Raw genomic sequence first — 14,548 nt, forward strand, 5'->3', positions numbered from 1 at the left:
CGACGGGTATCGGCGCGGGTGGTGGACACCCACAGAGAAGGAACCATCACGGGATCATAGCTCCAGTGAGATCCCTGGAGAACCTGCCAGGTATTGGAGAACCTGTGCTCCAACGCAAACAAGTAGCGACGGACGTGCGCGTCCTCCTCACTGACACGGTGACGCACCACCTCCGTGGAGTCCTCGAGCCTCTGGACCGTCACTGGCCCACGCAACCGCCACCAAAGAAGGTTCGGGTCAACGACAGGCTGGCTCCTCACCAACCTGCGCCCCCGATAGGTAGCGCCTCCCAGTACCACCCTGGTGGAGCCCAGTCCCGGACATGGCCCATCTGGTCAAGCAGGTGTCGTCCTCCGCCGACTCGACGACGAGGATGCGGGATAGGCATCGTCCACGTCGATGCGGAAAAATTGCTTTAACTAAAAAAATAGCAACAAGTTCTTACTAACTAGTTCTATTAATTCAACTAGTTCTTACTAAAAATAAACTTACTATAAATAAAAATATTCTAGTACCTAATTAGTACCTAGTTCTTACTAACTAATTAGTACCTAAGAACCCTAACAAGTTCTTACTAACTAATTAGTACCTAAGAACCCTAACAAGTTCTTACTAACTAATTTGATTCCACCCTAACTAATTTGATGGAGGTAGAAACCCTAGGCAGAGGTAGGGGAGAGGGAGGAGCAGGCGTGCTCACCTCGGGTGCCTGCGACGAGGGAGGGGCAGGCGGCGTCGAGGTCGTGGTCGGGGCTCCGGGCGGCTTTGAGGTCGGGGGGCGAGGGCGGCGTCCGGGGCGGCGTCGAGGTCGGGGTCGGGGGCGGCGTCTGGGGCGGCGTTGAGGTCGGGGGCGGGGGCGACGTTGAATCTGGGGTCGGGGCGGCGTAGAGGGTGTGCGGAGAGCGCGCAGCGGCCGAGGGGCGACGGCGGCGGCGAGAGTGGAGTTGGATTTGGGGGATGAAGTGGCCGTGGGGAGGACGAACCGCGTGCGGTTAAGTCAGAAGTACCAGTAGCGCGTTCCAGACGGCACGCTACTACTACGTTAGCTACAGCGCGTTCTGGAATACACGCTGCTGGTACACCATTCTCTTTTTTTCCCTTTTTCATTTAGTTTTCTTCACATTTTTTTCCTTTCACCTTATTCTATTTCCTTCATTTTAAATTACCTTTCTATTTGCTTTCCATTTAATTTTATATCCTCTATCAGTAGCGAGTTTATACTAAAACGCGCTGCTACAAAGAAAGTAGCGGTAGCGCGGTTCGCTATAGGTCGCTACTACTATGTGTAGCCTATCGGCTAAGCCGTGGGAATTTTAGTAGTAACGTGTTTAGAAGAAGACGCGCTGCTGCTAGATCTTTATCTGCAGCGCGGTTTGCGCAGACGCGCTACTTCTACTTAGCACCAGCGTGCTTTTTTGGCCCTCGCTACTGCTAAAGTTCTGTGTATAAGGTTTTCCCTAGTAGTGTAAAGCCGGCTAAAGAAGACCCTGAGGTGTCTTATGTCAATGATATGCAGAAAAATGATCTTTGGACTGAGCTGAAGTCAAATTTCACCCTACCACCAGAGGATGATCCGGAGAAGCCAGTTAAAGAGCAATTAATCAAGTCTTTTGCTCTTAAGAAGATGGCAGACCTATTCAGGAGGTGGAAGAATGAGCTGAAAAGGTTTGTCGACAAAGAAGAGACACCGGAATTCAAGGGCAAATATGAGAAGATCAGAGATCACAGGCCCGCATTTGTGGCCCACAAGACATCGAAAAAGAGTAAGAAGATGTCGGCGACAAACAAGCAAAATGTTGCGAAGAAGAAGCTTCACCATCGCACGGGGTCAGGTGGCTACCTCAAAGCCCGGCCTAAGTGGGCCAATGCTGGGAATGATCTGATTGATAAAGGGATCGAACCAGAGACAATGAACTGGCCAGACCGTTGCCGTACTTGGTTCTTCGGGGCTGGCAGAACCTTGGACCCTGTATCAGGGAAGTGCTTTTGGACGGACGAGCAAATGAAAATACCAGTCAAGAGGCTTCAGCACTATATCGATGCAGCGCAGTAAGGGACGTTCGTTCCAGACAGAGAGAACGACGAGCTCACAATGATCCTCGGGAACCCTGAGCACCCTGGACGGACACGAGGCACGCCAGGCTCCGTTTCGTGGAAGGCTGGTTTTCCGGACGCAGGCAGTTACAAATGCCAGGAGAGGAGGAAAAAAAGTGCAGCAGACCCAACTGCAGGTGCTGCACGCAAGGGTACAAGCGATAGAGGAACGAGAAGCAAATCGCAGCAAACGAACTGCCGAAGCTTCCCCCGAAGCTACCCCGCCATCTCAGCGGAGAAGCAGCGTGGCTTCCACCGAGCTGCTTCAGCCGGAGCATGTCTTGACGGCTCCTGCCAGCTATCCCGTGGATGCTATCACTGAGTCTCAAAATTGCCACCTTATGACGCAATGGATGAATTTGAAGGTCAATGCGGCTGTTGGCTCTGTTTTACCTACTGAACCCGGCGCAACTTTTCACTGCCGGCCGATTCCAGAAGGATATGCTAGGGTGATGGTGGATGAAATAACAGAGGGATTTGAGGACCTCCAGCTTGACCACCCTACTGGTGAAGGGGAGACTCGGCTGGGTTCTTCTCTAAAGACTCCATGCCTATGGCGGAAGGAGCTCATCAACCTTCCGAACGGGATGCCTCCGCCTCCTCCTCCTCCTCCGGCGAGTCAGGGCACTCCGCCTCCTCCACCGCCTCCTCCTCTGGCGAGTGACGATCAGGGCACTCAGCCTCCTTCTCCGGCGCGTGGCGGCACTCCGCCTCCTTCTCCGCCTACGCCGGTGCGCCCGAGCAGCCAGCCTCCTCCTTCTCCGCCTCGTCAGCAAGGGCGGAAGAGACCCGCCGCCGCTCCGGCTGCTCCGGCGCGTCGTAGTCCTTCTCCTCCGCCTCGTAAGCAAGGAAAGAAGACAGCCGCAGCCACTCTGTCTGCTCTGCTGGCGTCTAGCAGTACAGCTAGAGGCGGGAGGAAATACAGATTTGGTCCTTCTCTGAAGACTCCAGAGAAGTTACCATACGAGATGACCCCGGAGGAGAACGCGAAGATCGTGTGAACCGAAGTGACGAACTGGTTTCAAGGGGTGAAAGCAAAGAAACATCCACCTCCGGAGGAGAAGGTAGATCCGGTGAAAGCGAAGTGCACTCTAGCTGCCCTGAGAAAACCACCAAAGTCTCCGCCGAAAGGCAACTATGAGCGCATTATTGGAAAGACATTTGTCGAAGCGGAGCGGTCGGGAAGTACTATCAGTGATCAAAGGATAAAAGAACGACGAGCTGGGAAACAAATTGCCCAGCTCGGCGAACAAGCAAACCAATCGTGCCCCCCGCTCAAGGTGCCTAGCGACATCATCGCTAATGATCCGAGGATGGTGCCCGGTTATAGCAATCTTGGAGATTACCTGCCCGACGATGTACATTATGATTTCTTGGAGGTGGAGGCGGTACACAGATTCGAGTACGGGAAGCCTCTCGTCAATGATGAAAGATCTCTAACAACGATGATGCGAAGATTGCATGATTGGTACATGAAAACCTGCAGCGAGTCTGGGGGGAGGAATACTTTGACGCTGAGAGTTAGAGAGGAGCATGACCTTGTTGGAATTGAACTGTTGAATTATCCATTTGAGGAGTTCTTCCAGTTTTTCAATCAAAGGGCCCTCGATAAAGCAACGGTCACCTGCTACTGTCTGTAAGTACTACTACTTCTGTCATTAAGTCTCTCTATATAGGTCAGCTCTTTCATTGCATGTATTTATAATTATCCTCACTATATTATGCAGATTGAAGATCGCCGAATTGAAGAAAAGACAACTCGGTGATATTGGGTTCATTAACACAAATCTCATAGATGCAACTGAGGTTAAATTTCATGCCGAAGATAATGAGGCCAACTTGCTACGATCGTTGGTAATAAATGAAAACAAAGATATAATACTCTTTCCTTACAACTTCAAGTGAGTGTTACTGTCTTGTGCATATTCGGTTTCCCTTATATATTAGTCCAGGTTATAGTAATGTAATTGATGAGTTATGCATGCGTGCGCAGTTTTCACTATATTCTCCTAGAGATTAAGCTTGAGCAGGGACTAGTAACTATCTTAGACTCGAGACGAAAAGATCCCCAGGAGTATGCGGACATGACTGAAATCCTCGAGAAGTAAGTTAAATCGATCATTATCCACCATATCAGCAACTTTGTTCATTTCCTGATATCAAGTAATTCTTTTCTTTGTCTGGCAGGGTTTGAAGAAAATTCAGCAGAAAAGCTCTGGGACTGCCGAAGAAGCTGCAATTTAGATACCCGAAAGTAAGTACTATAGTAGCATGTTCCGCGCGTCTCCTAGTGATTCAAGCGCTAGTTTCCTCAATACCATTTGTCATGCTTGCTTATCAGTTTGATTGACCTCTATACCAATACCAATCAAATGCTCGGTACAAATCAATACCAATCAAAACAGAACAAGCGTGTCTCCCAGCAAATCATACAGAAACTGGGTCTAAGCTCCGGAAGAGCGGATACCAAAGAATAGAAAAAATATTCAGAAAAATACAGCAAATAGTATTCGTCATTCCCTGTGGTTACAGTATTTCCAGACCGGTTCGCACACAAGTTCCCAAAGCAAACAGGCGACGCCCACTTGAGCAGAGAGAATAGTTTTACCCATACAGTGAAAGTGAATTCAGATCCACAGAAAGTCTACTACGCACACAACCTAAACAAGGCCATTCAGTTCAAAATGGTTCACTTCAGGCTTTCAACACCGCCTTGTGGATCATCGTCTCCTTGTGTATTTGGTGGCAGCTCTTCTCCACCAGGTCCAGGAGCTTCTCCAGGTTCGACGCCCACGAGTTGAGCACCCCGTTGCTGTCCTGGGCCGTCCGGAAGGACACGATCCCCATCGGTCTGTCGATCTTGGCAATCAGAGCCTTTGAGTTCACCATGTCCGAGATATGCTTCTCCGCCTCCTGTAAAAGGACAATTTGGAACAAGTTATTTGATACTGCATACACCATATATACCTATATCAACAGAGGATTGATGAAAACAAGGTAGTGCAGTGCTAGCTTAAAGTAGGAAATACAGACCTGCAGGCTCAAGCAAAGAAGATCCGCCAGCCTCTTCAGGGTAATCCTCGAATAGTACTTTGAAACAACCAAGATATTCTGGACAGACCATGAACCGAAGCTCAATTGACAAGCACAAAGAAATAACTGAATAAAACATATAGTGAATGCCAAGAAAGCAATACATGTTCAATGATCCTCAGCTTCAAATCCTCCGCAGCTTTTGTGCCTAAAGCTCCTCCAAGGAGATTCTTCTCGTTCTCGTATTCATCCTTGAAGAATTCCCACAACTTTGTCCACTGGATCACCTCCATAGTAACAACTTGCTTCAGTAGTAATCTGTTTCCACACAAACAAGTGAGCATTAGGCAAGGCCTGTATGGTGTAAATCAGAATTCCTAAACCTAAAAGGCATGCAATGGTACCTGAAATTTGGGATCTCAGAAAGGTTTTTATCCTCTAGTGTAGCATTGAGAAGGCTTGACTGCATTGGATCATGAGGTGCCAGCACCAAGAACCAACAGATCTTCCTAAGAATCTACAAATGGAATCAGGCAGTCAGATAAATTTAGGTATGCACAAGGCAAACGTGCAATCACAAAGAGGTGAGTGAGAGATTACCGGTGTCCACTTTGCTGGATCCTCTTTTATTGATGGAATTTCATAGATCGACTTGTAGCAACGGCAGATTTCCAGGTAATCATTGTTATGTGAGTAATAGCTGAAAAGAGAAAGACAGTGAGAAATCACGATTGACAACTAAATATGTAAAATACTCAACAGAATGACAAATTCAACTATCAAACAGTTCAAATTGGGAATTTATTTTCCCCTATCAAGCAGTTCAAATAGGGAATCACAATAATAGGTTGACTTTACAACTGTAGCCCCTAAATTGGAAATCGTTGCAATCTACAGGTAGGCATTCAAGCAGTATCCATGACATGACCATGCAAATAGAACACATACATGTAGAATACCTAACAGGAAAAGGCAGAATTTTGAACAAGCTTTCTAATGATAAACAGATCACAGGTTGCAGTAATGACAGACAAAATGTCAGTTGAAGAATTGAAGTATATGAAAAAATATTAAATATGTTGTCTTGATTGTCCAGGCATATATTAACATTATGTTCCGTAATTACTGTTATTATCTGTCAAGTAAACTAAAAATTATGATATTTACTTTATCTAATAAAAAAGTTGCAATAACTTGATACATATTACAAGAAAAGATATTTGAACTTATCATGGTTAAGTCACACTAAGAAGAACTGCATACCGAATCATCAGTTCATAGTAGATGCGCTTCAGTTCTAAGAGTGAAGGTACATCTGCAGGGGCTTCCTGAACCATATTATCGCCTTCCTTTGGCTTCTTTTTGTCCTTTGATGTATCCGCATCAAAGACCCTAGGGCTAATCTTCCTGGATAAAATTTGTGCGCGCACATAATCTTGACGATCCAGGCATAGCCGAACCTGCAGCCATGATATAGAAAGGTTTTTTAAGAATGCAATCTTCTCTGTGACCCTTCAAAGTTCTATTATTGCCAATTGCCAACTTACCTGCTCCAGAATGAATGCAAGTTTCTCTGTCTTTGCCATCGAGCCAAATGTTTCAACCTGAGGGTCAAATTCTTAGTTGTTAGTTGAGAAAAAAAGTTAAAGGTTGCCAGATAAGAGCACCAGCAAAACAAGCACATCATGATTATAGTGGATGAACAGCTTATCAAGAATTCTAATTAGCGGGCTAACTTACAGCAACTTCCTGCATGATTTCAGCAGCTTCATCAATCTTTCCCTGCTCCTCTTTAATTTTTGCAAGTCTTTTGATCAATCTAGCTCTCTCTATCTCCACATATATCTACAGTGCATGCTCAAGAATGAGTTTCTGAGAGCCAAGAAGTATTACAGAAGTAAACAATAAAAAGTAGCCATTCTTCTCACTTTTCCAGCAGCGACACTGCTCAATGTTTTGATAAGCTCAATACGTGTCTCCACGTCTGGTGTCACGTCAATGTACTCCATCGCTTTCTGAACAACAGCAGTAATAGCCTGCATATAATAAAGAACAAGAAGGTGAGATATGTGCGTAACTCAAACCCAAAAGCAAATGGCAACATCAATTGCAGACATAGCCAAGAGTGCTTAACTGCTAATGGCATATTGTCCAATCCGTCAATAAATAAGATGAAAGATGAACATTAAGCAGAAGATACATGGTCTAACAAAAGGTCTTACTGTTTTGGAGAGAGAGAGAGAGAGAACACTGTAGGAAAACAGTTATTTAGTGAATCAAACCATGCAATCACTTAACATTCTGATTTAGTGCTTTGTGATAAAGTATTCGTCCGAAGTAATTTTGTGCAAGTATCAGAACAAGGCAGTGAAATGATAATTACTAAACCTGCTGTCGTGGTTAGAGTGTATGCAAGTGACTTCACAAAAAAAAATTGCACACATGGGCATAAAAACAGCTATAAGAACAAACAGATCCTGCAAGTAAACATTAACATCAATGTTGTTCAACAAAGTCTACACCTACAGTATAAATACAGTAACTATAAACACGGAGTAAAAGAAAAATAATAATTAGGGTGCATGACTAATCTTGCTGCCTTGACTGTTGAACTACTTCATACATGTGCTATAAATAAACAAAGAAAACAGAATAGTTGGCGCTGAAACAGCCCACTAGAAACAGAAGAAATCAGTTAGTAACTCATGAGTCCCATTAAGACATATAGTTTTACATCAACACTGCAAGGGAGTGGTGTTACTAGGCAATATGGCATGTCTTACTCAAGAGCCTTTACTGATGCAGCAAACATCGCATTACATAAAGGCATCAAGCTGAACAAAACATATTGAGACCTACTTCCTTCACGCATATCACCACTAACAAATTTCTACTACATAAATCCCAGTTTCTCACAATAAACAAACTATCTAGCTAAAGGTTCAAAAAAAAAACTATCTAGCTTCTCCGAACAGCCAATTCCTATCACATAAAGAACTAATCGAAGACCCTAATCCAGCCAATTCTCTGGGAAGCTTCTCTGAGCATAATTCCACCACATAAATCTAGGGTTAAGTATCCAAATCGTAGCTACAGGCTCAAGTTCGACACAATCGAGACGAAGCAGAGAAGGGGGGAGGAGGGGCGGGGTGTGGCGAGCGAGCTGTACCTGTTTGAGCTGGCCCCTCCGCTTGGAGAGGACGACGATCTGGTCGTTGAGCGTCTTCCAGGCGGCGTCCTTGAAGCAGAGCTCGACGATGTCGACGGCGGCCTTCCGGGTGCCGGCCACATCCCCGGCGAGGCGGCACTGCTTCTCCGTGTTCAGGAGCGACTCGATCGCCGCGTCGAGGCCGCTGCTGCCCTCCTGCATCACCACAAATCACCGTCGTCACAAGGACAGCAACAAGCAGATCAGATCGGAAACCCTAGGCCGGTGGGGATGGAACCCCGGGAAGCTCGGCGGCCGGGTGGGGGGACGGGGAGGGGCGGAGGCGGGCGGGAGGGAGAGGGGGAGCTCACCATGGTCGGGATCTCGCGAGGAGGCGGCACCGGCGGCGGGGGTGGGCGGAGGAGGAGAGGGGACGGCGGCCGATTTGGGTTTGCTTGCGGGAGAGGTCTCGCGCTGGGTGGGGGATGGAGCGTGGGGAGAGAGTATAGTGGTGCTGCTGAGCCGGGTCGGGCTCGGGCCGGGCGTCTTGGATGGCGAGGTCTGGACGGCCCAGATCCGGTGTCTGGTCGGTCTCTCGTCTTCGGGCCAGTTCTCTTCGCAGCTTAAAAAATAAGCCGCCTCTTCCCCAGTTTTTCTGTAAACCACTTCTCTTATTTATTGGGGCTTTTAACCTAATTATGGAATAACTAATTTAAAAGTTTCAACAAATTTTGAAGACGACTTATTTTTTAAGTTGGGAAGAGGCAGCTTATCTTTTAAAGCCGCCCAAAAAAACTGGCCCTTCGTCTACGTGCCGCTACGCAGGCTCGGCCGGAACCTCCTGTTTAGCACGGTACGCGCTAGCGAACCAGCCAACACCCAACGCGCACCCCTCACCCTCCCACCGCGCACCCTTTTGTTTTTTTTTCTTTTGTCTTTAAAATAAGTCAGGATTAAGAAAACAATTTTCAAAAAACATAAAATGTCTGTGAATTCAAAATATATTGATGGTTTCAAAACAAATGTTTGGAAAATTATAAAATATTCGTGATTTTAAAAAAATTGTGAATTTTAAAAACCAATCAGGAAATAAAAAATTTTCATGATTTGAATAAATGACCGCGTATTCAAAAATGTTCTTAAATTTGAAAAATAATTATGGATACAGAAAATATCATGGGTTTAGAAAAAATCATGGATTTTATTAAATCATGCATTTTGATAAAATACTCATCCAAATAAAAATGAAAAAAAAACAGAAACCCGAAGAGAAAAACGCAAAAAACAGGTCTGGGAAGGTTACTTTCCCAAAACCAGAAAGGAGCTACTTGGGCGGCAGCGGCGAGGGGGGGGAGGGGGGGGGTACGCATTTGGTCATCATCGGCCGACCTACGTGCTAAATAGGATCGAGGCCTCGTGGCTATTGACTTAGTTCCCTACATATTAAAAAACTGTGGAGATGTCTGCACAATGCCATTCCTTGTTTTATTGTTCTTGAACAACTACACATCGAAAACAATTCACAATGACGGGTCTCAGCGGTGGGAACGAAGGGCATTAGTCATGCTTTGTTTAAATGTTTATGAGCGAAGGCAATCTCGAAGTCGCTCAAACTTAAGCAACTTGTTTCTGGCGCTGCGCTTGTGGGCGGATCAGGAGCGGGGGTGATTGAGTTTCGGAAATGTTAACGTCCATACGTGTGGCCTCCATCACCACTTATTTTGCCACGTATGAATAGATGACATCAGTAGAATTTTTTTTAGTTTTTGACTTAAAAATTTTGTATCTCCTAAATAAAAAAGCGAACTAAAAATCCGTTTTCACCATTAAATCCGTCTCGACGAGATCTGCAAAACTAGACCCCATGTTGATATGTTTCGACGAAAAAAAAAAAATTTGCCAGAAGTTGCCACGATGTTTACACTGCAGTTGCCATAGGGCTTAAACTAAAGTTGCCATGTGGCAATTTTAGTTTGTAGATCATGGCAATTTTAGTATTTTGATGATGGCAACTCCAGTACTTTGACCATGAAAATTATTTTTTGTATGAACCATGGCAATTTTACGTGCATGTATCATGGCAATTTTAGTTTATGGTTCATGGCAAGTCTAGTTTCTTAATTCCCCATTTTATAAATGTCAAAATTTACATTTAAATGTAGAAGAAAATAGCTGAAACATATCATGGCAACTTCAGTGTAAATATCATGGCAATTCATATGCAATAGACATGGCAACTTTTAATCCAAAAAAAATTTCATCAAAACATATCAATATGGGATCTAGTTTCGAAGATCTCATCGCGGGGAATTTAATGGTGAAAACGGATTTTCAATTGGATTTTTCGTTTAAGAGATAAAACATTTTAAAAACTGAAAATCCAAAAAAATTCCTACATGCATGCATGCGATGACGTGGCAATCTGTTTACATTAGAGACGTGTGGTGCGTCTCCCTTCCTGCCACACGTGTGGCAGTTAGCGCGCCCCCAATTTCTGCTATGTGATTAATCGTTCGAACACCTCTATATGGATCCGACTAACTGTTAGAGTTGATGGCAACTACATGTTGATATATATGGTGGGAGCGCATGCAGCAGTTGGTCCAAGGCAAAATTGTGCGATCTTCAAAACATATTGCGCCAATAATTCACATGTTGCCTCTCAACTTTGTCCGTGCAGCGGGCAAAGCTACGACTGCTTAGAGACTAAATATATGGGCTAGAGCTTTAGTTGGTCAGTAGGTACTGAATGTTGATGCATATTTCTCCGATGAAGATAGAAGATTACTCGGGGTCTTGCGGAGCAAATGCCAGAGAGCATCGCGGAGGTTTTATTAGAGCTTTTACAACGCGTCTAGAGCATGTGGCAGATGTTGTTTTTGCTGAAGCCGCTGCATTTTACATGAATGTCTGATTATTTCCAAAGTGTTAAATAGGAACCACAGTCACCATGGCAGAGGACACATCCATTGCAAAGGCATAATGTTGAATCATTGCTTTGTCGAAGGATTGCGTCGAAGAAGAGGCAAGAGCACTAAAGGATAAAACATGAAAGACATTGGTCAAAACCACCATCACTATCATACATCTCTTAAGTATAGAGCAAAGCGAGGAAATCACCACAAACATTGGTCAAAACCAACTCAAAACCACTGCCATTGTCATCGCTGAAGTAGATCAAAGAGGACCATAATCAACAAGATCAAGAGCATTAGTCGGGCAAGATTGCCCTAAGTTGTCGAGCGAGATGATTAGTTTTCCTACTAGTGCCACTGGTCGTCGGCTTAGGTCGCTTTAGGTTACCAGAGAAGAGAATTAACACAAGACATCGAGAGTGATCTTTGGAATATTTTCTCGTGGCACTAGTAGAAAATAGGGCTTTGGTTCGGGCCTAGCCAGCCCATTAGTCCCGGTTCTGCACGAACCGGGACCCATGGGCAGAACCGGGACCCATGGGGGGCATTTGTCCCGGTTCGTGAGCCTAGGGGGCCGGCCGGGGCCTCGTAGGCATTGGTCCCGGTTCGTCTAGACCCATTTGTCCCGGTTCTAGGCACGAACCGGGACCAATGGGCCTCGCTCCTGGCCCACAGCCATTGGTCCCGGTTCGTAACTCGAACAGGGACAGAAGGGGGAGCTTTAGTCCTGGTTCCAACCACGAACCGGGACAAATAAGTTGCCTATATATACCCCATCACCGCAGTAGAGCACTCCACAGTGCTCTGTTTTTTCTGGCCGGCGATGGGAGGGCATTTGGGTGCTCTAGCTCACCTCCTATGCACATGAGGTGTTCGATGAAATGCCCGAGCCACACTAGTTAAGCTTTCTCCTCTCGAAGCTCGACCTTCGAGCTCCATTTTCCCCGAGATTTGTCTAGGTTTAGCGGTCCGTCACGCCCCGTCCCCGTCTTCACCGCCGTCGATCGCCCGCGCCGATCTCGTCGCCGGCACCACCGTGGTGAGCCTCTTGTTCTTATATTCTTTCTGAAAGAAAAAAAATTCTTACTTTAGATAGATACTTGTCTAATTTTCTTACTTTTGACACACATAATTATATATAATGCACGCAGATGAACCGGCAATGGATGTACGGTGACAGACACACCCCCGAGTACATTAAGGGCGTGCATAATTTTCTCGAAGTGGCTGAGGCAAACAAGAAGAATGGTTTTATGTGTTGTCCATGCCCTAAATGTGGGAATACAAAGTCTTACTCTGACCGAGAAATCCTTCACATCCACCTGCTTTATAAGGGTTTCATGCCACACTATAATGTTTGGACGAGGCACGGAGAAATAGGGGTTATGATGGAAGACATCGAAGAAGAAGAGGACGATGACAACTATGTGCCCCCTGAATACGGTGATGCTGCAACGGGGGAAGCTGCTAAAGATCAAGAGGAACCAGACGATGTGCCCGATGATGGTGATCTCCGCCGGGTCATTGTCGATGCAAGGACACAATGCGAAAGTCAAAAGGAGAAGCTGAAGTTCGATCACATGTTAGAGGATCACAAAAAAGGGTTGTACCCCAATTGCGAAGATGGCAACACAAAGCTCACTACCGTACTGGAATTGTTGCAGTGGAAGGTAGAGAATGCTGTGCCTGACAAAGGATTTGAGAAGTTACTGAAAATATTGAAGAAGAAGCTTTCAAAGGATAACGAATTGCCCGACAGTACGTACGTAGCAAAGAAGGTCGTATGCCCTCTAGGATTGGAGGTGCAGAAGATACATGCATGCCCTAATGACTGCATCCTCTACCGCGGTGCGTATGAGGATTTGAATGCATGCCCGGTATGCGGTGCATTGCGGTATAAGATCAGACGAGATGACCCTGGTGATGTTGACGGCGAGCCCCCCAGGAAGAGGGTTCCTGCGAAGGTGATATGGTATGCTCTTATAATACCACGGTTGAAATGTCTGTTCAGAAATGAAGAGCATGCCAAGTTGATGCGATGGCACAGAGAGGGTCGTAAGAAAGACGGGAAGTTGAGAGCACCCGCTTACGGGTCGCAGTGGAGAAAAATCAAGAGAAAGTACTGGGCTGAGTTTGCAGGTGACCCAAGGAACGTATGGTTTGGTTTAAGCGCAGATGGCATTAATACTTTCGGGGAGCAGAGCAGCAATCACAGCACCTGGCCCGTGACTCTATGTATGTATAACCTTCCTCCTTGGATGTGCATGAAGCGGAAGTTCATTATGATGTCAGCTCTCATCCAAGGCCCTAACCAACCCGTCAATGACATTGATGTGTACCTAAGACCATTAGTTGAAGAACTTTTACAGCTATGGAATGAAAACGGTGTACGTGTGTGGGATGAGCACAAACAGGAGGAATTTAACCTGCACGCAATGCTGTTTGTAACCATCAACGATTGGCCCGCTCTCAGTAACCTTTCAGGACAGACAAACAAGGGATACCACGCATGCACGCACTGTTTAGCTGACACCGAAAGTATATACCTAGACAAATGCAGGAAGAATGTGTACCTGGGCCATTGTCGATTTCTTCCGACCAACCATCAATGTCGAAAGAAAGGCAAGCATTTCAAAGGCGAGGCAGATCACCGGAAGAAGCCCGCCATGCGTACCGGTGATCACGTACTTGCTATGGTCAATGATTTACACGTAATCTTTGGAAAGGGTCCCGACGGACTAGCTGTTCTGAATGACACTGAGGGACACGCACCCATGTGGAAGAAGAAATATATAATTTGGGACCTACCCTACTGGAAAGACCTAAAGGTCCGCTCTTCAATCGACGTGATGCACGTGACGAAGAACCTTTGTGTGAACTTGCTAGGCTTCTTGGGCGTGTATGGGAAGACAAAAGATACACTTGAGGCACGGGAGGACCTGCAACGTTTGCACGAAAAAGATGGCATGCCTCCAAAGCAGTATGAAGGTCCTGCCAGCTACGCTCTTACCAAAGAAGAGAAGGAAATCTTCTTTGAATGCCTGCTCAGTATGAAGGTCCCGACTAGCTTCTCGTCAAATATAAAGGGAATAATAAATATGCCAGAGAAAAAGTTCCAGAACCTAAAGTCTCATGACTACCCCGTGATTATGACGCAACTGCTTCCGGTTGCATTGAGGGGGCTTCTACCGGAAAACGTCCGATTAACCATTGTGAAGCTATGTGCATTCCTCAATGCAATCTCTCAGAAGGTGATCGATCCAGAAATCATACCAAGGCTAAGGAGTGATGTGGCGCAATGTCTTGTCAGTTTCGAGCTGGTGTTCCCACCATCCTTCTTCAATATCTTGACGCATGT

The 14,548-nt window shown here is 45.9% G+C and overlaps 1 protein-coding gene across 1 annotated transcript; it reads right to left on the reverse strand.

Moving 5' to 3' along the window:
• Positions 1-4,568: 4,568 nt before the first annotated feature.
• LOC125553194 (26S proteasome non-ATPase regulatory subunit 12 homolog A) lies at positions 4,569-8,497 on the reverse strand. Its single transcript, XM_048716990.1, has 10 exons — positions 8,297-8,497; positions 7,056-7,163; positions 6,868-6,972; positions 6,675-6,731; positions 6,391-6,587; positions 5,728-5,827; positions 5,532-5,644; positions 5,292-5,445; positions 5,128-5,205; positions 4,569-5,007 (listed from the first exon to the last, which is right to left on the reverse strand). Exons 1-10 carry the CDS (start codon positions 8,495-8,497, stop codon positions 4,789-4,791), a joined length of 1,332 nt encoding a protein of 443 aa, XP_048572947.1. The 3' UTR covers positions 4,569-4,788.
• Positions 8,498-14,548: the final 6,051 nt, after the last annotated feature.

This window comes from Triticum urartu, chromosome 4A, assembly GCF_056163025.1.
Source record: "Triticum urartu cultivar PI428250 chromosome 4A, HENAU_Tu73, whole genome shotgun sequence".
NCBI lineage: Eukaryota > Viridiplantae > Streptophyta > Magnoliopsida > Poales > Poaceae > Triticum > Triticum urartu.